The 25,529-nt window shown below is 38.5% G+C and overlaps 2 protein-coding genes across 6 annotated transcripts in view; both read right to left on the bottom strand.

Moving 5' to 3' along the window:
• PGGT1B (protein geranylgeranyltransferase type I subunit beta) overlaps positions 1-4,175 on the bottom strand; it is a 30,389-nt gene extending 26,214 nt beyond the window's left edge. Inside the window, exons 1-2 of one of the 4 annotated variants that reach the window (XM_083355517.1) lie at positions 4,000-4,175; positions 1,136-1,318 (exon numbers count right to left, since the gene is read on the bottom strand). Coding sequence is in view for 1 of the 4 variants with exons in the window: in XM_083355516.1 (XP_083211642.1) it covers positions 4,000-4,145 (146 nt within the window). In the remaining 3 variants the exon portion in view is untranslated. Of the gene's footprint in view, positions 1-262; positions 580-1,135; positions 1,319-1,757; positions 1,894-3,999 lie in introns of those variants that run through there. The other 3 variants (XM_083355518.1, XM_083355516.1, XM_083355519.1) reach the window with 3 other exon arrangements.
• A 3,130-nt stretch (positions 4,176-7,305) lies between these two features.
• CCDC112 (coiled-coil domain containing 112) lies at positions 7,306-22,664 on the bottom strand. 2 transcript variants are annotated; one of them, XM_083351247.1, is made up of 10 exons: positions 22,619-22,664; positions 20,770-20,885; positions 19,867-19,988; positions 19,087-19,176; positions 17,625-17,700; positions 15,640-16,021; positions 10,820-11,233; positions 8,840-8,935; positions 7,812-7,930; positions 7,306-7,680 (listed from the first exon to the last, which is right to left on the bottom strand). In XM_083351247.1, the coding sequence occupies exons 3-10, from the start codon at positions 19,925-19,927 to the stop codon at positions 7,650-7,652; spliced, it is 1,269 nt and encodes a 422-aa protein (XP_083207373.1). In that variant the 5' UTR covers positions 19,928-19,988; positions 20,770-20,885; positions 22,619-22,664; the 3' UTR covers positions 7,306-7,649. The 2 variants fall into 2 exon arrangements, with proteins under 2 accessions (XP_083207373.1, XP_083207374.1); XM_083351248.1 differs by lacking the exons at positions 7,306-7,680; positions 7,812-7,930; positions 8,840-8,935 and adding an exon at positions 9,467-9,739.
• Positions 22,665-25,529: the final 2,865 nt, after the last annotated feature.

Below are 25,529 nucleotides of genomic sequence, written 5' to 3'. Positions count from 1 at the left end.
TCACTGCTCCTGTCAGTTGCTAGCTGAAGAGCACCTGATCGGTGCATCAACTATTCCTTGTGCATCAACTATTTCCTTTCTACAAACCAGGGTGTATTTGATTTAAATCAAGTTAATTTAAATCATGATTTAAATCACTAGTAAAAAGGCTTGATTTAAATCAACTCGATTTAAATCATAATTTTTAAAGAGCAGCTGCCATCTCTGTCCCACAGCGGCTCCTCCTCTGACCCGCTGTTCACTCACCGACAGTCCCACTCACTTTAATGGGACGGCTGGTGATGCGGCAGTGACACAAGGTGAGGGACATGGCGGGCAGCAGGTGAGTGGATGCCCGCTAATAGGCGCTGCCAGGATGGATCTGAAATGACAGGTGCTCTTTAAATGTAAGGACTCATTCTTGCTGGTAGGTAGAAGCTTTAATATTATTATTTGCAAACAAAATGAAGGTTTTTTATTTAGAATAACAAACTGTCAGGTTAGTAAAACAGCGATATCAGAACTGATTTTAGGTTAATAGGTTAATCACACATAGTAGGAGAACTACTCAAATTCTTTTATTTAATTAAAACACTTAGAGCCTGGTACAGATGCATTTCTCTTCAAACAATCATAGTTTGTAATGTACATAGATTTGCAAAACAATGGGATACAGGAATATTCCTGAACTGTTTTTGATTTATCTCATGGTTACTGTGAAATTATGTGAATGCATCAATGCAGTATATGTTATCTCAGCTTGCAGAGCTTGCATTCACTGAATGATTTTACCGAAAATGTAAATATTGCAGAATATACAGCCTCATGCTACATAACTAAGCTGCATTTTATGCTGAATAAACTAAGCTATTAATATATTTTAAATAGAAAACTTATATTGATAGATTTTTACTCCAAAAGTATTTTATTAAAATAAATTTGATAAAAATAAAAAAATCTGATTTAAATTTAAAAAATCTGATTATTATTTTTTTAAATCGTTGATTATTATCCACCCTGCTACAAACTGTGCAGGTTTGTTCTTATTCCTTTCTCACTCTTATGCAGATCACACACTTCTGTGGTATATCTGAGTTAATACCAGAAACACGATACTCTTGTTCCCAATTATTTTCCCCTATAACATGTTATTTACTTTATAATTAAAAGCTATCAAGACAGAGGCAGATACATGTGTCTCTACATTCAGACGTTCTGGAGACTTCTATGTATTATTGCTATGTATCATTTCAGAGAACTTAGCCAGGTCCACTGGCTGAGGAATTCTGGGAGTTGAAGTCCACAAGTCGTAAAAGGGCCAAGTTTGAAGACCCCTGCACTTGAGACATAAAAGTAAATAGCAACATTGATTGTGTACTAATTGTATTAAATCATAAGGCACACTATAAATACTTAATCATTTACATAATGGAACAAAAGAAAATTTTTCACACTGATATAGAAGCCAAACAGCTTTATATGGTGCTGGAAATCAGTCAGTCCACACACACACAAAAAAACACTTAAATTTGAGCAAATGTTAAAACTATTGACTGAATTAGAATTTTGCTTAAATCAGAAAATGAAAATAGTTTTAAGAAATAAATGTATATTTATATTATTTGCAAAATAAACTCATGCATTTCATTGCTTACTTAATTCCCCAAATTCAGGATGAAATACAGATTCAAAGGAAAAACTGTTTCAGAGTGTACACAAAAATATACATAGCACCTGTCAGAAACTTCTTAAATCAAATACTGGTAGTTCTCGCTTACATCTTCCATTTCAAATTCTAGGAAGAACTGTAGAATGGTACTGAATTCTTACACCATAAATTATTCTGAAAAACCTGAAATGCAGTAAATGCCTATTGCAAGAACAAGCTTCTTACTCACTTTGGAGCATAGAACATTTTATGTTAGAATCTTTGAATGAATGCTTTTGAAAGAAAGATACAGCTTAACATCTATCAAAGTTTTGCAATGCAATAAACAAAACACCACCAAGCACATCCATACCTGCTACACCCACTTTTAATTGCAATCTGTGTTTAAATTTTACCATTTAGACTAATTGTGTTCCTTGCATAATCACCTTTAATAGACCAAATAAGTACCCTAGATCACGCAGAGTACATTCAGAGTAAATAATGAAGTACATGTCTCAAGGACAGAATCAACCCCATCCAAGTAAAGTAAAAACTCCTTTGATGTGTTTACAGAAACTGCAATACCTAGCTTAATAGTTGGATAGTGTACAAAGGACTAGTTAAATCCCTTGCATCTAATGAGACAAACTTTTACATTAATGAAGACTTTTAGCTCTTTCTCCCCAAATGTAGACATATTATCTGCAGTTGAAATAAATTTTATTTCAAGATAGTGAACTGAGAAAATCAGTTTCAAAATGATGAAACTGCTGCTAAAGAAAATTTCATGAAAAAGGGCATATTCTCTGGCTGCTTCTTTTTTAGAAGCCCCACATTTTCTTTTTCTCAAGGGCTCGGACATTATGTCCACATAATACCCAAGTATCCTGATCTCAACTCCAAGCCTAGAAATATGAATTTGCCACACATCCTGAGGGCAATCTTGCAGGTGTTCACTCAGAACTAAGTTTGTCTGAGTTCAATAAGGTGCACTCGTAAGGTTCAAACAAATACTTCCTGTGCAATGTTTGTAGTAGTCACCAGTTTACTCAACCCAGATTTGTCCAAGAACAGAATAAATCCACAAAGAATATTTTCTACATTTTCCATTTCAAACTCTATACTTATTTATCTTTTAAGCAAATGCTTTCTCGTCTTAATTCAAATTTTCAGCCATGCGTGTCAAATTATTTTGAGAACCTTTCACTCAGGCAGTCAGGCCTTTGCAAAGTGGGTACCCTACCAGCTCAATCAGGTAAGAAGAGTTACTGTCTGCTTTCGAACCTCTATCCATCTCAAACAGGGGAGCAAGCATTCCAAAGTTTTGACAACTGTACAACAAAACATCTGGATTCTGATCCAGGGTAAGCTGCAAAAGGTTACAGCTTAATGAAATGGAAACAGAAAGTTATTTTAACTGCTTCGAAACTGCAGTAAGGGAAAACAGATCATATGTCCGATCTGTGCGGAAACTGGATCTAATTTTATTTTGGTTCCAGTGAGATTGTCACTGTGAGATCACCACACCCAATAAATATTAAAGCTATCATTCCAAATTTATTTTTATTTTTATTTTAATCCCATTTATATCCTGCCCTTCTCGGAAGACTCAGGGCGGCTTACAATTTAAGCACAAACCAATGTGCTTAGCAATAGCCTTCATTCTATGTATATGCCTGCTTATTAGGGCTTTCCCCCCCCCCAAGCAGCATTATTACAAAGTCAGCTTATTGCCCCCAACAATCTGGGTCCTCATTTTACCTACCTCAGAAGGATGGAAGGCTGAGTCAACCTTGAGCCTGGTGGGACTCGAACCTGCACTAATTGCAGGCAGCTGGTGTTACTTAAGGAGTGAATAAACGGGGATAACTCTGAGCAGACATCTGTTTTCAGTTTCCAGCTACCACCCACAACCATCAAGGCTTAGGATGCGGGTATGTTGGCGCCCAGTCAAGTTTAATTAAGAATTAGACTAACGCCATTTCACAAATAATTGACTCCAGGAAGCTTCCCAGAGCGCCACTCCGGCCCGCCGGCCCGACGACACCCCTGAGTGGCCAGAAGAGAACAAATCCTGGCGGGTTATTCCCGCTTCGGAACGGACCCCGCCCACCGCTCAGCTGTCCCAAGCACTTCGCGCAGGGGCTGCTTCGGAGGAGGGGTAAACTCGTCGTTTACTTCCCATCCGGAGAGCCTGGAGCGGGGGTCTTCAAACTTGGCCCTTTTATGACTTGTGGACTTCAACTCCCAGAATTCCTCAGCCAGCAAAGCTGGCTGAGGAATTCTGGGAGTTGAAGTCCACAAGTCATAAAAGGGCCAAGTTTGAAGACCCCCTGGCCTGGAGCGTCTTCCCGCTTCCCCGAGGGTACCTGCTGGTCTCCAGGGACGAGTAGCGTTCAGGCAAAATCTGAAGGCTGCGTTGGAAGAAGCGCACGTGGCGTTCCTTGAGGAAATCCAACCTTTCCCCGTCCCCAAAGCCTCCCTCGTCTTCCACCACCACCGCCGGGCTCGCCATGTTGGTTTTCCGCTTCCTACTCCCTCACACGCGCAACTCCGTCACCGGCGGCACAAGTCATGTGACGCGAGCCCCAACGCTGGGCCTTTTTATTTATTTATTTTTAGCGGCCGCGGCGGTGAGAACCGGCAGCTGACCGAACATCGTTCCGCCTCTTGCGCCCGAAGAGGTGGCGTTGAGCGGCTTTGGCGCCAACCGAAAGCAGGTTTTAAAATTGCTCCGATCGTTCAGGCCCACGGCATTTGGGTAGCAAACGGGTCACTTGTTCCTGAGGGTACACAATTTTTCCCCCAAATTTTTTTTTTTGGGGGGGGTGGGGGTGGGGATCGGATGTAACACTGTTGCAAAATTAGAGATTTATATCGGTTTAGGTGGCTTGATCCGGAACTATTACAGATATGATTTGGAAGCTTCAATGTGCAGAAATGTTAAGGAATGTAGCTTCTGTCCAAGAATCTTCTGAAAAATTTTTTTTATTATTTTTATTTTAATCCCATTTATATCCCGCCTTTCTCCGAAGACTCAGGGCGGCTTACAATTTAAGCACAAACCAATGTAAAATGAGGACCCAGATTGTTGGGGGCAATTAAGCTGACTTTGTAATAATGCCGCTTGGAGGGTGTGTGTGAAAGCCCTAATAAGCAGGCATATACATAGAATGAAGGCTACTGCTAAGCTTGTAAGCCGCCCTGAGTCTTCGGAGAAGGGCGGGGTATAAATGGAATTAAAATAAATAAAATAAATAAATGTGCTTAGCAATAGCCTTCATTCTATGTATATGCCTGCTTATTAGGGCTTTCGCCCCCCCCCCAAAGCGGCATTATTACAAAGTCAGCTTATTGCCCCCAACAATCTGGGTCCTCATTTTACCTACCTCGGAAGGATGGAAGGCTGAGTCAATTATGCATTTCATTGATACAACACTGATAAAATAATTACTAAAATGTTTCAAAGATCATATTCAGCAAAGGCCCACCAAGCTCAAGGTTGACTCAGCCTTCCATCCTTCCAAGGTAGGTAAAATGAGGACCCAGATTGTTGGGGGCAATAAGCTGACTTTGTAATAATGCCGCTTGGGGTTTGTGTGAATGCCCTAATAAGCAGGCATATACATAAAATGAAGGCTACTGCTAAGCTTGTAAGCCACCCTGAGTCTTCGGAGAAGGGCGGGATATAAATGGAATTAAAATAAAAATAAAAAATAAAAATAATTATTGAAACAGGTATTGTGCTATACCTACCTGTTCTATATTTTATGCAGATCCTCTAGATTTTTACAGGGGATCTTCCAAAATTTACCATCAAATCCTAGAATATATCTGAGCTTGTGCAATTAAAATCAACATCTTGCTCAGTAGCATTGCAATGACAGAAGAACAAGAAATTATGTAACAAAATTTTGTCTCTGGAGAATTTTTTACAGGAAGTTTCCATGCCACAATATTCATTCTTTACCGCATCAGCATTGCATTTAAAAGGGAAGTGCAAGATCCCAAAACCACACTTTTTTTGGGAACTAAGGATAAACAACTAAATCAAAGTTACACAACTTTGTTTTCATGAATGCTAACTAGAGTGAGATTACAATGTGCTCCAAAGTGACAAAGTTTGATAATACCCACAATGGACAAACGGCTGGTGAAGAGATGAAGCTTCTATAGATCAGGGCTTTTCAACCTTTTCACCCATTGTACCACTTTTAGGATATGGCAACATCCGAGTACCACCAGTCCCCTAGCAAGGTTTCAAAAACACGACCAAAGAAAAAAGTGATAAAGTACCGGTAGTCCTCAACTTACAACAGTTTGCTTAGTGACTGTTCAAAGTTACAATGGCACTGAAAAAAGTGCCCCCAAGCCAGAGCCGAGCAAGACACCTGCCTGCCCACCTGGTGGTACTCTTCCTCCTGTCCAAGGTTTTCATTGTTGTGAACATCTGTTGAGGATTGGCAGCGGGGGTGGGTTGGGGGATGTTTGGTTTTTATTCCCCCGTCTGCTGGATGGTTGCAGCAGGTTTTGGTCACTTCACATGACCCTGGGACACTGTGACCATCATAAATATGAATCAGTTGCCAAGCATCTGAATGTAAATCACAAGACCCTGGAGATGCTGCAACATTCCAGCTGATTGGCGTTTCTTCTGGGTTCAGCAGGCATACGGAGATCAGCACTAAGCTCCAGCTAGAGCCTGGCGCTGATCCTGGCACTTCCACTGAGTCCTGACAGCCCTGCAGCTCCAGCCATCTCTCGCTCAAGCTTGTGCGGTGCTGACACCGGTTCAGCTCATTCCCCTCCGCCGCTAGCACTTTTCTAGGATGGTCACGTGCCAGCTGCCAATGTACCACAGGTGGTACCCGTACCACTGTTTGAAAAGCCCTGCCATAGATGACTATTTTTTTTTCTTTGCTTGTAGAGAAAACAATATCTACATATATGGGTGACTGGAAACCCCTTATTAGATTTTTTTGGCTGTAATGAAAACAATGTACTTATGATATATGGTTTTGATAATTAGAAAACTGAATAATAGAGTGAGCTTTCTTTTGTCATCATAGGCAAAGAAATAATTTTGTAATTGTATTGACAGTATATTTGTTGCAAAAGAAATCAAGTTTCTATTTCTTGGCATGTTTGACTTTTTTCCATTTCTCTTCTGCTTTTTCTTTTTATTAGTTTGTCTTAGTTTTTTTGTTCTTTGTAAAACTTTTAAAATACATTTTAAGTTGCACAATTTAATCTTGGACAAGCTTACTTTGAAACATTTTCAGTTGTTTGGAAGAGTATGCAGAAAGAAAATAATTTTCTCTCTCTCTAGGGCAGGGGTCCCCAACTCCCAGTCTATGGATTGGTACCGGGCCGCAGCATGCCAGCAATCAGGCCGCGCAAACAAGCAAAGCCCCATCCGTGGGATGCAGGCAGCACATAAAACCACGCTCCCTCCAGTCCGCGGAAAAACCTCTCTCCACGTAACCTATCCCTGGTGCCCAAAAGGTTGGGGACCTCTGCTCTAGGGTTTTTAAATCTGTTTTATTTGTTTGTAAAAAAAATTACTTTTGAAGGATGGTGATTAAGAAACAACTCATTTTTCTATAACAAGAGCTTATTATTTTCTGTCCCATTTCATGAACATTAAGATATTATCTGCTTACCCTCTTAAATTAATCTGAGATACATTATATAATCAATCTAAGTAAAGGAAAGAAAAAAACACGTTTTAATTTTATCTGTTTATTTTTGGGTTGAAAAAACCAGTGAAAGTACACAGAAAACAATACATTCACTTTTTCTGAGCTTTACCGAAAGAGGTCACTTGCTAAACCCGGGTTCTAGAGAAAAAAAATTCAAACAAAAAAAAAGCTTTTGCAAGTATTTTACAATGAAACTATACTTGATTTTTATTTAACATAACATTTATATGTACATTTACAATATTTCTCATATATAATACAAACTAATAATAAATTAGGTTACATTATCTTCAAATAAATTATTTGCAGATGTCCAATTATAATCCCTGTCGCCAGCTTGGAACAGCCCTATCAATATAAAAATAAGATTAGTATCTTGCAAACATATTAATCATATAAAAGTTCATTAATCACATAAATATTTAAATTTAAGGTAATTTAAGATGTACATTAATTATACACTATTTTAATTTTCTCACCTATGAGGAATATACAACACTGGCCCTGTACCTATAGGTCCAATCTCTTTTGTTCGTTCTTCCCAAACTTTTGTAGGTCTGAATAACCTGCATGGATCCCGAGTTACATTAATGTGAACCTGTTAATAGTGAAAATACAGAAAAAGTCATTTAAGGCAATTGGAAGAACAAATGAATTAAATAATAAAAAGTAAAAAGTAAACTTGCATAGCACTGTATTTTCATATTAGTTTGGATTAAAGACCAGTAATTTATCATGCATCTGATTCTTGTTGGATACGTAGAACAAAGATACAAATCAAAAGAATGGCGACTACTAACAGAAAAGAAGTCAAATGGGGCCAGACAGTAATTACAGAGTGGTACCAAACCTGATGGAACCAAGACCACTAGAAATACAAAAAATAACTTTCAATCCACCAAGATTATTTCTCCAATATTTTAGAATTATTGGCCTATGGATCATGATTAAATGCAATGTTTCCATTGCTATTACTAATAATTAAAATTTAATAAAAATAATACATTTCACATATTGTTTAATATTTAAAGCTCAGTTGAAAACAATTTTGCACAAAGTTAGTTTTACTGAATTCCATGGGGCTTACCAATTAACATACCAGGAATTAAACTAAAGTCTGTGTCAACAATCCTAAAACACTTAGAAGAAAAACCAAATAAATCCATTAGGAATTACTGTTGATTCATCATCTATACAGATTTACTTTTAAGAGAAGAGAAGCCGATAAGATCCTATTTTATTTTTTAAATGACATATTATGCACTTTGCACACCTAGTTGAGTTACTCTCAACTCAATTTATTTGCATTTTATTTCATTCTAACTTATTTACAACTTCTCTTGCTTCCATATGGGTGACTAAATTCTAGTTTCAGGATGTTATATAACAACATTTCAATAATAAAGTAATATCATATGTGATAATTTTTAAATGCCAGAGTTCTTTGAAGTCAGAGGAACATTTCTGAGAAATGTACATGGGACTAAGATATATATTAAATTCTTACCTTCTTTCTCAGCTTAGACAACCTTTTTTCTTTTTCAATCTTTTCATCTTCCTTTGCCTGCTTTTCTAGAAACTTCAGCTCAAGTTTATGCAGATCCTGAATACAATAAATGAAATACTGCTATAAATCTCACTCTCTCTCCCCCTTCCTCCCCAGAAGCTTTTGTCTGAGATAGGCCACCATATAAATTGAATAAATAAAATAAATAAGAAAGTTTTTTTGTTACTCTTGTTACAAGTTAAGTAGCCAGTGTCAATTAATTATTTACTATGAATAAACTTAAGCAATAACCTTGCCCAAATGCCCAGAATATGTAGCACTGTTAAATTTTACATTCACCAATGAAGACTTGAATGCTACTTAGCTCTTGACTAGTTTTCTCTCTCTTCCATATAGATAGCCCTTGCATTTATGACCTTTGCAGGTCTATAAAGCAAAGGAAAGCAGAAATAAGATTATAAGGACAATCATAGTTTTAATCAGCAGCCGCTTCCCTTCACAACTAAGTTATCAATCTCAACTGTGGTCACTATAACTGCCCTTCATTGTCATTGAACACAAGGATGCCTGAGGTTTGCAGAATCTGCTTTGGCAACTCTTCTGCAGGGAGGGGGATATAAAGATCAAATATTGGTTAATGGATTTTTTAAATTTTAAATTGGATTTTTATTCAAGTCAAAATTTAAAACAAGTGCTTGATAAAAGCAGCTACATTAGAACTAAACACGGTAATAACCTCATTATAGTCCATCCAATTTGCTAATGCTAATACTGGGACGCGGTGGCTTAGTGGGTTAGGACGCTGAGCTTGTCGATCAGATGGTCGGCAGTTTGATGGGCCGAATCCCGAGTGCCGCGTAGCAGAGTGAGCGCCTGTTACTCGTCCCAGCTTCTGCCAACCTAGCAGTTTGAAAGCACGTAAAAATGCAAGTAGAAAAATAGGGACCACTACAGTGGGAAGGTAATAGCGTTCTGTGCGCCTTTGGCGTCTAGTCATGCCAGCCACATGACCACGGAGACGTCCTTGGACAAGCGCTGGCTCTTCGGCTTTGAAACGGAGATGAGTCGGAAACAACTAGCACGCATGTGCGGGGGAACCTTTACCTTTACCTAATACTGGGATGTGATATTAGTGAACAGACTTTAGCTAATCTCGGTCTAAAAGTACGAAGTTAAACATCGTCAATGAATAAGAAATTTGGGATTAGGCAAGCAAGGGGCATTTGATTAAAAGAACAAGGGATATAAATATGAAATGCAATTAGGAAATGAAACAAATACAGGGAGACATTTCTGCCATATAAGGATTTCAAAAATACATTTCTGATCTTCTTGAATGAAACAAAGGTAATTGGTGAGGGTAATATAACCTATGATACAGCTTGTTCCCTGAAGGGAGACTGGCTGCTCTCCTTATGGCCTTCTGAAGAAGAGTGAAGAACACCCTTTAGAGGTTTTTCGTATATGTTCTTGGTGGTGAGACGTAGTTGCTATTGTTATATTATCATATTATATATGCTATTTTGTTACTTCTGTTATATTTTGTACTTTACCTAGAGTTCTCCAGAATTGGCAAAGACCACTCTTACGGATAAATAAACTGCAGTCCATTCTGATGTCTTCAAACTTAATAGGGTATATTCTTTGATAACAGCATGTAGAACATCCTTCTTTTGCTTTAAGGAAATGCTGGAGAGACAACTGCTACATGTATTTGTTTTTCATAATTACTATCTCATCAATTCAATTCTTGATTACCCCAATCAAGTGGTTATTTTAAGCCTATATGAATCATTATTTTAGAAAATAATTCTAAGGATTTGCCATTTTAATGGAAACAGTTGTAGCCAGATGAGACAAATCAACTGAATTTCAATGTCCATCACTAAGAGGCTTCATATAGTGATAGAGAATTGTCCTTTTCATATGAAAATACAAAGAAACCTAGAGAAAATATGGAAGATAAACAAGACTACTCACTCGTTCTTGGAATTTAACTATTTCTTCTGCTGCAGTTCTTTTCCTCTCTTCCCTTTCAGCTTCCTCTCTCTTTTCTTTTTCAAGTCTCAGCAGCTCTTCCTGTTCCTTTTTCTCTCTACTATAATCTTCCAGCAATAACTTCATTTGAAGCTGCCGCTGACGTTCTCTCTGCTTTTTTTTCTCCTTCTCTTCTTCCTCTTTTAACTGAACTTCCTGTTTTGCTGCAGTTGCAAGTGCTTTATCTTTCCTCCATGCTTCAAGCTCTGCTAATCTTTTTTTCCTTTCCTCTTCAGTTTTCTGTTTCTGAGCTTCACGCTGACAGTGAATATCAGTGGGCACTTCCTCAGGATTTTCTTTCTGGGCTAAGATTGTACCTTTTTCTTCTTGTTTCTTCATCTTCCATTTTTTAATGGCCTAGAGGGTAACAGTAAAGTGAATAAAATAATTCATAAGTAAATAAATTTGTCATCGTGGCATTTCTAATCTTCTGAAGGAAAACAGGACCTAAGACTGTACTTCTTATTAGTAATCTGTACAACTGGGCCCATAGGTGTCACCATCCTTCTGAAGGGATCTTAAAAATCTGTCTGACAACAGTGAGAAACAAATATATATGTATGTATGTATGTGTGTGTATATATATATATATATATGTAAAAAATTTTGGATTGCTAACAAAGAATTAAAGGGATTGTTAGCAATCCAAAAAAAATTACACAAATGTGAGCTGTCACTTCTGTGACTACTGCCAGTGGATGGCCTTGGGTTAGGCTGAAACAGGAAATAAGATTTGTTCCATGTTTGGGGCCTAGCAAGGTAATCTAAATACTTAACAAACATTTAACACATATCTCCCTTGCTTCTCAGCTAACAAAGTGAGAAAGAGCCAGTGGCCTAAAGATTAGAACAACTGCCTAAGGTGCAATCAGCCCAGGTTCGAATCTCAGAAGGGTATGGCTGACTAATGAGAACAAATAAGTTTGAAATGCATTATCAGTCTCCCTTAATTCTTTGTTAGCAATCCAAAAAAAATTTACACACACACACTATTATTATATTATTATATTATATATTATATTATATTAATATTATATTATATTATATTATATTATTATATTATATATTATATTATATTTATTATATTATATCATATCATATCATATCATATTATATTATATGTATATATTGGGAAGTTTCCAGGCAACCAATGAAGGGAAAACATTTACAGCATGGCTTTCAGAAATCCTTCCTGCTCCTTTACAGGCAGCAGCCATAGGAGGTGCCTGCATTTCATCTGCATAACAAATTGGTATCTTGCATGTGTGTTTGTGTATCCTTTCTCCCCAGGGATTCCTAGTCAGACCCAACCTATTTTTTAACTCCATTTTTCCTTTGCTGTCCTCTCTTCCTACAACAAATCTGATTCCATTCTATTTTTGGATATCCTTCTGATGGGCCATAATGGTATGTGGGAATGACCGTGGGGGAGGGGAGATGCTGCCTAAAGAATAATCTGACCAGAGGGAGTAGCTCCTAGTAGTTTAACAGGGAAAGAAACTTAGGAAGGACTTGCCCTAATTAATCAGTCTGTTAGAAGCAACGGCGGGAGATTTGTACTTTCAAACTTACAAGATTCTGTTAATGTAGCCTTACAAGAAAGTACAATTATCATCTGGTAGTGTTTCTTTTTTGGTTTACCTGGACAGACAGACATAGTACTAAATACTTTCACATAATTTATTTCCAACCATCTATTGATTCGTAAATTGTTGGTGCTCAAAAATGGTGGCCACTTCTGGGATTATGCCTAACGGTTCAAGAATGGAGCGGCTTGCTCTGTTTCTTTAACACAGTATCTAGACCACAGGTCGGCAACCCGCGGCTCCGGAGCCGCATGCGGCTCTTTGAGCCGTCTCTTGCGGCTCCCAGCCGCCCGGTGCGCGCGCACCTCTTCCAACGGGCAGTGGTGCGCGCGCACCTCTCCAAATGGAGAGTGGCACCGCCCATTTGGAGAGGTGCACGCGCACCTCCCCGAATGGGCGGAGGTGCGCGTGCACCTCCCCAAACCTTTGGAGAGGTGCGCGCGTACCTCCGCGCGAATGGGCAGCGGTGCCGCTCTTTGAGGAAGCTGCCGCGGCCCGTCTGTGAAGCTGCCGAAAGCGGCAGCTTAGCAGACGGGCCGCGGCAGCTTCCGCAAAGAGCGGCGCCCCTGCCCATTCCGAGAGGTGCGCGCGCACCTCTCCGAACGACCGGAGGTGCGCGCGCACCTCCCCAAACCTTTGGGGAGGTGCGCACGTACCTCCGCGCGAACGGGCAGCGGTGCCGCTCTTTCAGGAAGCTGCCGCTTTCGTAAACTGCCGTAAACTGAGCGCCCACGCAGCCTTCTCCCCCGAGGTGCGCAAATGGCGGCCGAGGCGCTCCGACGGGCCGGCGAGCGAGCGGGCGGCCTTGGGTCTCCGCCCCACTCCGGGGCTCACCTTCACGCGGCTCACGCTGGCCTCGAGCCGCAGCTGTTGCACCACTTTCTTCATAGCGGCTACGTTGGAGGCGCCGGACATGGCCCCCTCCCTCACTCACTCCCTCACGCCACTTCACTCCGAGCGACGCCGAACCCGTAAAAACGCTGCCGCTGGCAACGGGGTGGGGCGGGGGAGGTTGTGTTTTTTTTTTTTTTTTTTGCTTCTCGGAACTTTCGGACAAGTTTCCGGCGCTTGGAAAACTCCCCCGCCTATAGACTCTCGAGACGGGCGGGAGTTGGGAGTGGTGGTGGGGGGGGGAGGGGGGAGGAAAGACTCGTGCGCAGCAGCGCGCGCTGGCGGGCTCCCTGCGCAAACTCGGCCGGGCGCTTCCCCCCCCCGAAGCGGAAGTCGAAGTTGCCCGTTGGAAATTAAGTTTGAGAAGCTGAGCGGGCGGGGCTTCCCGTCCCGTCTCGAGCGGCAGGAGAGGAGAGGAGGCCGGCGGGGGTGGGGGGAGGGGCAGCCGCGCAACGAACTTTCCTCAGTTTCCTCGCTAAAGTCCCTTGGGGCGTCGGCCGCGTGTCGTCGGTCGGGAAGGCAGGCTTTGTACTGCTGCAACAGTTGGGGGACGTAACTGCTGGGAAAACAACAACAACGACAACTCCACGCTTTCGGCAGCTTCCTTAAAGAGCGGCGCCGCTGCCCCTTCGCACGGAGGTACGCGCGCACCTCCCCAAAGGTTTGGGGAGGTGCGCGCGCAACTCCGGTCGTTCGGAGAGGTGCGCGCGCACCTCTCGGAATGGGCAGGGGCGCCGCTCTTTGCGGAAGCTGCCGCGGCCCGTCTGCTAAGCTGCCGCTTTCGGCAGCTTCACAGACGGGCCGCGGCGGGCTTCCTGAAAGAGCGGCACCGCTGCCCATTCGCGCGGAGGTACGCGCGCACCTCCGGTCGTTCGGAGAGGTGCGCGCGCACCTCTCGGAATGGGCAGGGGCGCCGCTCTTTGAGGAAGCTGCCACGGCCCGTCTGCAAAGCTGCCGAAAGCGGCAGCTTTGCAGACGGGCCGTCGCCATCGGGCAACCGGGAACCGGTTCCATCTCATTTTTAAAAAAATGGCAGCCGCGTGCGTCCGCGCATGCGCAAAAAACCTTTTTGCGCATGCGCGTGCATGGACACACGCACGCGGCTCCCTCTTTTTTTAATTTGTGATGGAACCGGTTCCCAGTGGCTCTTTTTCTTTTTTAGGTTGCCGACCCCTGATCTAGACCATTGTAGATTATTGCAAATCCTTCCAGGCTTATGGAAAGATGCAAAGCATATCTCCAAGTAATCAGTCATAAGTCGAGGACTATGATTAGGAAATAACAACTAAACTACTGCAATCCTTTGTTAAACTATTTAATGCTTTCACATTTCAATGGAACTCATTTCCATAGCCTTGTTAGATTTGAGTCTTAAATGCAGAATTATACATTCTGACCAAAATTGAATTCCGGTCTGTATGACTATCACCAAACCCTTAGAATAGAGGAACAATGAACAACTAGGTGAATGTTTGTTTGCAGCCTGTAAAAATAAAAAAGGGAGAGACAAAGAGCATGAAGCAGTGGTCTAATATAGAAACCAAAGGAGGACAATCCATTTTTCCCAAATACAGGTAGTCCTCCAGTTACAACAATTGACCCCAAAATTTATGTTGCTAAGTGAAATAATTGTTCAGTGAGTTTTCCCCTATTTTATGACCTGTCTTGCCACAGTTGTTAAGTGAATCATTGCAGTTGTTAAGTTAATAACACAGTTGTTAAGTGAATCTGGCTTCCCCACTGACTTTGCTTGGCAGGTTTCAAATGGTGATCACATGACCCCAGAATATTGCAACCATCATAAATACGAACCAGTCAAGCATTCAAATTTTGATTACGTGACCATGGGGGTGCTGCAATGGTCATAAGTGTGAAAAATGGTCATAAGTCACTTTTTTCCAGTGCTATTGTAACTTTGAACAGATACTAAACAAATTGCTGTAAGTTGAGGACTACTGTAAAATATTCTTGGTTATTGCAACAGTTATTGCATATTCTTGTATTCAAAAGCACTGAACGTTATTATCTGTAATTACTACATCATATAAGCACTCTTTCAATTCTAAATCCAATTCCTAGCATAACAATTGGAATTGTAGAATTTATCATTCTACCAATCTACAGGTGTCAGATAAGGGAGTATTGATGAAACTGGAAATCATTTACATGCTAGCATAAATAAACAACTAGTGGTTAAGAAAAAAACTAATTGCATAGATAGATCAATTCCAATATACAGTGGCCCTATTAAATTTATAGACAAATGAATTGGCAAAATTCTCTCACCTCCTTTTTATGTGAATCTAAAATTAGAAATTCTTGATACCATTTTTCATGTGATTGAATGTCTTCCTTTGTTCTACCAGGGAGGAACTCAAGGGTTTCAGTGATGTGTGACGGTTTCCCTTTATGTTTTCTCCAAATTTTTAGGAAGATTTGATGATCACATTCATCCCAACCTCCTTGCCTTCCTCCAGTTTGCTGAAGAAATTTTTCAAGCTCAAGGACTTCTTCAGGAAGTTGATTTCGGACTTCCTTATGTACTGGAAATACACATTGCTTGAACATTCTTGCAGCTGAAGTTCCTACAGCCCACATCTCGATTTTTCTTTCCAAGGCACTGATCTCATTTGTAGCAGCCTTCTCCTCTCTTAGAAGTTCATCATAACTAAAATTTAAAAAAATATAAATAAATAATCTAACACAGAACAAAAAATAATGTGACTAGTTCTGTGCCTAAGTTTCATTCTCATAAAAGCTTGCAGAAAGTTGTACAAACTGAACAAATATACAAAAGCAGTGTGATATGATCTCACTCAGAAAATCCAAATGGGTTTTGGATGTACATATTTAGAACAGATCTTTAAATCCTGACACTGGTAGCAAACCTGAGAAATATTCTTCAGAGAGCTTTAAATCACAAAGATATAGTGAAATGTAAATATTATTCTTACAAAGGCCAAATACTTTATTGTCTTAGATAATTAAACACAAAGTAAAATACATATCTAAAATTAAAGAGAATTTGGGTTAACTTTTAAATTCATTATTTTTTCATACAGTAGAAATATAAATCAAAGATAAAAAAACAGCACACCAGCACATTAAAGGCTTTTCTTTTACATTCCTACATACATGCACACACACACACACAGTTTTTATAGCAATAGCACAAATTGGTTAAAGTTATTGTCCCTTCTTATATAAGTAGGTTGAAAGAAAAGTCATGGTCATGGCCGCCAGACAAACTCATGACAAAAATGAATGTATGTTACATTTCTGGACGAACTGCTCAATCAGCTAAACAGCAGCTCATAACCCCCATTTGAATGGTTTGAGTGGTAGAGATGAGTTTGCTAACGGGGATCCTATCTTTCCTAGCTGCACCACAATGATAGAAGGAAGGTTCCATATGTGAACTGCAACTATAGTTACTTGGCAAAGAGAATGTCTTCTACAGGCATTGTTAGCCTTGACTTCCCTCTTTCTACGTAACTCGAGAACATAATTTTCTTTCCTGAAATTTTAAAAAAAATGGAAGAGGAGGAAAAAGGGAATATCATCCTCTATCTCCAGTGCTCCTTATGTCAGATGTGGGCTTCTGGAAGATGCTGCTTTGTTCTGTAATCCAGCCATACATTTTAATTTTGTGAATTATTTAATTTATATGCTGAATTTCTATTTAAATGGAACAGTCACAAACATTTACAATTTGAAACATAAAGAAAACCTAGTGGCCAACAGGAAATTTAATACTTCTTTCATAAGGATGGCAAAAGGAAGAGAACATTTCATGTCTTTTAAAATGCACTTTACTGTTTTATGGATTATAACATATACAATATTAATAAATATATCTTTGTTACATAAACAAATTTAGCTTTTGAGAATACATTGAATATTTCAAGTGTTGATTTTATATCAAATATTAAAGAGTGAGGGTAGATTAAAAATTGCTACAAGACGTGATACCCGCTAAATAAATAAATTTTAGAATGTACTTTCTACATATTATTTGTTGTTCTTACTTCAATGGCTTTTTATAACACTATTAAAAGGTCTCTGGATTATTTACAGCAGAAATGCTAATTTACTGGATAACTTTTAGTAAAGTTAGATTTGTATGCTTTTGTATTCTTTCATTTTTATTAACTTTTTAAATATTATATGAATGTTTCCTGGTTAACATTTTAAGTTTTCCTATTAATTAACTTATGGTAACAAAACCCAAGATATACATATTTTATTTTATTTTAAAAAACCATGAATACATTTGTCGCTGCTCTTCTTTAAAAGAACTTATTGTTGTTTCAGATTCTTCCATCATTTCTCTAAGCTTGTCAACAACTACAAAAGAGAGAGGAGATAATATTTGCATGTCAAAACCGAGAATTTCAAAAGTATCACAAAGCAGAAAAAGGTAGTGTATCTTAAATAATCCAACTTAAAATAATATAACAAAAAAGAAAGATCTGATATATGTGGTGTGATGTTCAGTTCCCAAAATGTTTGTGTCATAACAGAAGCATAATCAGAAAATAAATTACTAGAATCAAGTTACAATTAAATGATCCTGACCTAGAATAATAAGATTGTAAAAAATTGATAAATTTCTTGTATCTTGAACAGTGAGACAGAAAACTTTGGCAGCAGGGGCTTCCCATAAGACCTTCCTTTGCTAGAATCCCCCTTTATGCAACAATTCCAGCTGAAGGTGTCCTGTTCCATTCTGTATCTAGTCATTCTGATTTTATCCCAGGTAAAAGGATAATTGCGGCTGCCCTGATATTAATATAAAGTCACAATACTCACTTCAGAAATGTCTAAAGTGACATCAACATCATTCTTTGAATTTTTTTCCTAAGGTTCTTTGCATTTTATAAACTTAAGAAAGCAAGTTTGGTGTTGTGGTTAAGTTGCTGGTTAGAAACCAGGAAAGTGAGTTCCCTTGGGCATGAATACTGGCTGGGTGACTTTGGGCCAGTCACACTCTTTCAAGCCCAACTCATCCCATATGGTTGTTGTGGAGATATAGGGAACAAGAGGTACGTACACTGCCTTGAGCATTTTTTTTTAAAAAAGGTGAGATAAAATAATAATAGAAATGCATATGAAACCAATACCAGCTAAAAACCTGGCACATGTGATTTCAAGCTGTTGTGTATACAATAGGTAGATAAAATGCCAAATCTAGACTGAACATCTGGCTGACTATGCGATGAACTATAATATTGAAAATCAAAGTTGGAAGATTATGGCATAAACTAGCCACAATGGTTCCAGCAGTTATTGGCATACAGAGTACCATACCAAAAAATCTTGGACAGCATTTATAAAATGTGCACGTTGGCAAAATTTCCATTAGTCAATTGTAAAAGGTCACACTGCTTGGATCCACACACATACTACACTGATACCTTACAGTATTCTAAGTTATTGGGAAGTACTCAATGTGTATAAAAAGACCAAAGAAGTGGCAGCTGTGACTTCACATTTTTGTGAATAGATAATAATTTCAACATATTTCTTAGCAAGTGAATTGAAAACTATAAAGTCTCAACGTTATCTTGCAACTCTGTTCAGTTTAACCCAAATGTGAAATAAAAACTTTTTGATTGTATAATTAGGAAATTGCAAAGTACTATTGCTAAAATACAAATAATTTACAGCACAATTATTCAAACTATTTTTAGCAATTTTGCATGTATAACTAAAACGTTATTAGTGGCTTACATTCTGGAGTTGGTTTCACATCTTTTAGCTGTCGCTGAAGTCCCTTAACAGTACTATGGATTCTGGTTAGTTTTTGCTGTATTTTTGCTTCTATAAAAAACAACAACACAGCATCTTATTCATATTTTTCCACTAGAAAATTATGTTGCTTTAATATCTTGCCCTCTTATCACTTTGAATTCCTTCATGTTTAAGTATCACAAAAATGCACAAATGCCTAAAACACTGTTCTCTACAATTCTTAAACGTTAAGAAATGAAGCAAGAAATTTTGAAATATTAAGAATTTGCTAAACAATTTTTGTAAGTCAGAGTGCATTATCTTGCATAATCAGTCCACTCATCTTTATTTAAATGTCATTCCAAACACATACACACACCCCTTCGCTATCTCTTTCTATATGAAGGTCCTTGATCTGGCAATGGATGAAAAAAGATATCTTTCAAACCTGCTATTTTCTCTGCAGAGGCAATGGATAATCTGGCCATGGCAAAGTAAAACTCCTATTAGAAAATTACTTTGAGGTATTCTGGCTCTGTTCATTAATATTATGAAACTCCCAACAGGAAACCCATTGTTTCAATCAATGAAGATTTCCTAATGCTATTTAATGAGATGCTATTCTGAAGGTCCACTAACCTTCATACAAATTGCAGAAGAGCACATTACGAAAACCTCAAAGTTGATCAGTTGTTTACATAACAATGAATCAGGAAGTTATTTTCAGTATTTTTCAAAATAGTTAATGAATAAATATAAACAAATAAAATAACATTTTACTTTCTGTTTTCCGGTTTTTAGTCAATTTGTGTTCCAGTTCTTCCAGTATGCAATATTCCATCCTAAAATCACTCTTCTTATTGAAAAGAAGAACATTCTTATCCTTTTCAAGGTTCACAAGTCTAGGAAAAAGAACAAGATTTGTTGAAGTATATATTTGACAAGGGACAGGATACATATTACTATTACATTTGCTTGATGGCAGAGCCTGATGTTGTGAGCTGAGAGATAGATTGTCCCAAAGTCACCCAACTGTCTAAGGCAAGACTAGAAATCAGCCTCCTGGTTTCTAGCCTGGTATCAACCATTAGGCCATACCATCTCTTGGATTCATACCTGCCACAATCAAAGGCAGTTTACAATACATTTATAAAAATGATAAAATGTCCAAGTCTTTATATATCAAACCAAACCTAAAACATGATAAATTCAATCAACTCACACTTCTCCCCAAAACAAACAGACTGAAGACATCCATATCCCATCAATTTGGTGCTATGAGTGGCCAAATACATTATTTAAATAAATAAGCAAAATTCTCTGAAATAGCAGTTTTTAATAGCATATAAAACTGATCACTTTTCCAAGGGAAGACTAGTCCAGTCCATAGGTACACCAATGGAAAACAATCTCTGTATGTCTAGACTCCACTCTCTTTGCAGATGTATGGACCCACTAGCAGGTACTGTTTGAACAACAAGGTGAGCAAACTATGAAAATAAATGTTTGTGAAACTAAACAAGCTACTGTAAAGGTCGCTATAGCTATTTACACTGAATAAAAATATCAACAAATTTCAGACATTTGCTTTTTACAATACCTGACCATTTAAAAAATATTTTATTTTTACTTTATTCCTGTCTTGTTTTACACAAATTATACCATTACAGAATTTAAACTTACTGATTTTTTAGTTTATTGCCTGTTTTTATAAATTCAATTTTCTTAACTTGATCAGTTTTGGTCTTCCAACTCTGAAAATGTTGAAGAGCATCTGGAGCACTAAAACAGCTGCCATTCTACGCAAAACACAATTTTAAAAATCATTATAACCAAAATCCATTAGTATATTTTCATTAAAGAGTGTCTAAAACATAAAGACAGGGGAAAGCTCAATTTAGATCTAAAACTACTTCAAACCTCATCTTAATGATGTTCATTTTAATAACATGATAAAATGGTAAAGGCAATTATACAGGGACCCTCCTAAGCTAAAATGTTTTGATATTTTACTACCTCAACAAGTTTCAAAATTCCATGAAAAGGGCATTGTATACTTGAATGTTGAATTTGACAATAAAGCAGCAGAAAACTGAGAAAACCGTTTTTTTCTTCCAGAAATCAGGGAATATGCTGGGGGGGGGGGTGTCAACCAAAAAGATGTCCCATTTGCCCAACAGGAAGCTAGTAATAATATTTTCTCTGCAATTAAACAGGATACGCATTTTGCCTAGCAGGAAAGCAGTATTTTCCCAAAATGTCTGGAATTGGAGCAACAGCAAGTGACAGAGGACCCTGGCAGTTGAGAGCAGGAGGCAAATGCTGCCTTCAGAAGAAAATCTGACAGAGCTTCCCAGCTTTACTGTCTGGGGAAAAAAGTAGCTTCTGCCTCCGGATTGCTGCAGAAAAGAAAAAGCATCCAGCAAGCACATAAAAATGAAGTTTAGACAGACACAAGACACCAAAAGCATTTGATAATGCTGGTCGGGGTTTTTACATTTAATATTTAGAGGCAAAACGTTCAACTTCCAAGGCTAGCGTCTTTTCGTAGCGAACTTTGGTCTTATAACTACACAGATTTGTATAAAGATTTTTGATTCTGCAAGCCTGGGTGTATGGGACTCATCCCAAGCCCTTTTCTCGTATCCAGGACTTCAATTGAGAAGTTACATAGTGGGTCTTCACAACAAAAAGCAGTTATTTCATGTTGCTATAGTCTGAACCATTCAGGTCATGTAAAAAACAATGTTTAGTTCAAGTATATCTGATATTCCACCATTTAGCATAATGATTCACTGCTATTGCCGGAGACTCCAGTGCATAAATCCAAGATACAAGTGCCTCTATGCATAAAGAGTGAAATTTCACAATGGCCAGCAGAATAGGCACTCCTAGATAGTTGAAAGTTTTCAGTCAAGCAGCGGGTGTTTTTTTTTTTTAAGAAAATAATCACACTCAAGCAAGTATATTGAATGGAGAAATTATTTCCTTGTTTCTAATGGACTTCATTAACAGCAATGAATCTACCCTAACTAAACTACCTAATTTTTGGCAGGGTGAGAAGTTCACTTGTTGAAGTTTTATAAGGCAAATAAAATATGGAAATAGAATTTTTACAAGCATTTGACCTGTGATATTGTAAAATCAAAGTACTATTTTATTAAATGAGTTATTTTCAGGACTTCAATTACTGATCCTCTTCAGTCAGGAACAGGCTCTCCTCCGCTCCCTTTAAAATGACCAGGTTTCATTATCCATGTGCCTAACTGCCCAGGAAAAACAAAATACAGATCTTCTGGCATAAGTCTCCTACTCGGGACCTTCCAGAGGCGTCAAAAGGTAACTGCCAGCATTCCAGGAATTGTAGCTCAGCTAACGTCAAGGTCGAGTAACTTACGGAGGGACGAGGTGGGGTGGCGAGTTTGACCTCAGCTCGATATATCCAGCCAAGTCACGATCCCACCCCGTCCCCCCCCTCCCGTTGTGCAATTGGGAAGGAAGGCTTTAGCGAAGGAGATTTGGGCAAATTTACCTGTTGGTACCTGGTCCACCCCTCAAGCGCTGGCGTTGCTAGGGCAGCCATGTTCCAAGCCGAGAAATGAGGCGGGACAGCGCAGCGGCGGAGGGAAGTCCTTTCATCTCTATGGTTGACGTTAGGCCGGTACGACTCAAAGCGGGGCGAGTGGGCAACGGCTTGTGGAGTGGCCAATGTTATCTTTTTTGTACGCTTTTTATAGGAGCTGCTTGTGGGGATCAGTAGAGATATTCAGATCATTAATCTAGCTTTAAAATTAATAACATCCTAAATTTCTTATGCTTTATTAAAAAAAAAGTTTGTATTCTGTGTGGATAAAAAAATGTACTTTTTAATGTTCGTTTAGATTCAGATCGAACTTCATTAACCCCATTTATTAAAATTTTGTCAAAACCCACTTTCCTAAAATGAAAGCAAAGTGAAGGCAATAAAAGCAATTAAATAAGATTTTTATAGTAAAAATAGGTGGATTAAAAACGCCAAATCTGAACTGTGGACTTTTTGGTGTTCTCTGAACTTGGTAGTTTGTTCAGAGATGCTCCCTTATAAGTTGACTTTGAAGACGATGTGTCTGCTAAGAGAGACAATTAGTGACAAAAAACATTTTATACACTGCTGTAGCTGCAGAACTACAAGCAGAACAATACAAAATGCTCAGAGGTGCAAACAGAGTAAGCTTTGCTGAAAATACTTATTGCTTAATTTAGTTGTTTTAAATATGTTCCTACTGGGTTTCTTTTTCTTTTTGCACAGCTTCAATTATGTTGGTGATTTTTCCATGGTTTTTACTTTTAATTAATTAGTGGGAAGCAGTTGAAAGCCATCCAGGCACATTAAAGAAAATGGTTCATATTGATTCCCTTATAGAGTAGAATGAGAATCTCCTGTTTTATTCTCACACAACATTGCTCTTTAAATTAATCCTTGATTTCAATTTGGAGTGCTGTAATGTCAAGGGAACATGTAGTCATGATGCATATTTGCACATACTCTGTAGTTCTGTTCTAAAATTACAATAACATTTTCAAATGCAGGTAGTCCTCAACTTATGATCAGATTTGAGCCCAAAATTTCTGTTGTAAATTGAGACATTTGTTAAGTGAATTTTGCCACGTTTTATGACCTTTCTTGCAAAGTTGTTAAGGGAATCACTGAAGTTATTAAGTTACTAATACAGTTGTTAAGTGAATCTGGTTTCCCCATTGACTTTGCTTGTCAGAAGGTTCCAAAAAGTGATCACATGAGCCCAGACTACTGCACTGTCTATCAATAAGATATATAAAGACACTGATAGACTCTTTGGAATAAGATAAACATTTTTAAATTTGTATAATTCCAGGATACTTTTTATTTTCTGTGGAATTCATGTCTACCTATCTCCAGAAAATATTTTCAAAACACAATAAAGTTCTTCAGTTACTCCAGGGGTATCAAACTCGCAACGTCACGTGGCGTGTTGCAACATATCGTGACTTTTTTCCCATTGCTGGCAATAGGGTGGGTGCGGTTTTGGCATGACTCATCCGGCCCATGGGCCGGCAGTTTGACATCCCTGAGTTACTCCAAAAATATTTTTGGAAAAGATGTAATTGTTAGTTAAGGGGGAGGGATCTTGAATTGAAGATTACTATAATTGTGGGAGAGGAAATCAAAAAAGGGATAGGATCAGAAACATTTCAACTTAGCTCTACATATCTCTTTTCCATATGCTCGGTTCTCCCTTCATTTCCCCAGTCTTTTTTTCCATATCTCTGGTAATCTATTTTTACCTTTTTCTCCATTCTTATTGTATATACTCCCATAAGTGCAGAAGTTAGGGTTATTTTTTTAAAAAGTTCAGAATGGCACCAAATATGAGAACTAGCTGTAGGAGCAAAACCAGGCATATAGTTTCAAACTTGAAGCTGAAGTCCACAATCATTTAGGGCCAGTGAGCATGCCTGAATATGTTAGAGCATTTTTAGATTACTCACAGTTAATGAGTCCCATTTTATGTCTTCACTTACTGGAAGACAGACAGATGAGGATGCTGCTTACTACACATCAGTTTACTTTTAGGAGGCAGTTCTGGTTCCAACTAAGTAAGTGGATGTAATTCCTCATTTTGGATTTCTTAGAATACTTATGGGGCAGAAATGGATCCCAGATCATTATAAGTAATGTGGACATTGTTTCTTCTCTGTGTAATCAGCTTCCCCTTTAATGTATTAAATGAATTTTTAAAAAGCTAAATTGGGCAGGGATCCTAGCAATTCCAATGGAGGTATATAAATGCATGTTGGTACCTCAGGGTATCATGTCAGAGACATCAGACCAAGGCTTAATGTAACACTTTCTATAAACATTTGAAAGCCAAAGTCACATAATTATGTAAAGTTGCTAAAATTATATTACATCTCTGTAATTATACGAATTTGGTATCTGTCCACACCAGCATGGGCCAGGAAAGAGCCATATATACTTGCTTGGATATTATTTAAGTTATGGGCCGGTCACTTTCTCTCAGCCCAATTTACCTCACAGTGTTATGGGGAAAATAGGAGAGGGTATTGTATACGTTTTCCGCCTTGAGTTACTTACAAGATAATAAAGGCGTTGTTTATAAATATAAGGCATTTATTTATAAATATAATAAATAAATTCTTACATAATTGTGATCTTTAAGTATTTGCCACAACAAACTGTGGCAAGTTCTTAAAGAGATGGGAGTACCAGACCATCTTATTTGTCTCTTGAGAAACCTATATGCGGGTCAAGAAGCAACAGTGAGAACCACTGATTGGTTCAAAATTGGGAAAGGACTCCGGCAAGGCTGTATACTGTCGCCCTGCCTGTTTAACTTATATGCAGAGCACATCATGAGAAAGGCAAAGCTGGATGAATCAAAAGTTGGAATTAAGGTTGCCAG

The sequence above is a fragment of the Vipera ursinii genome (assembly GCF_947247035.1).
Source record: "Vipera ursinii genome assembly, chromosome: 2".
Taxonomy (NCBI): Eukaryota; Metazoa; Chordata; class Lepidosauria; order Squamata; family Viperidae; genus Vipera; species Vipera ursinii.
The sequence above is the reverse complement of the archived record's forward strand: the minus strand, read 5'-3'. Positions and strand labels throughout refer to the sequence as shown.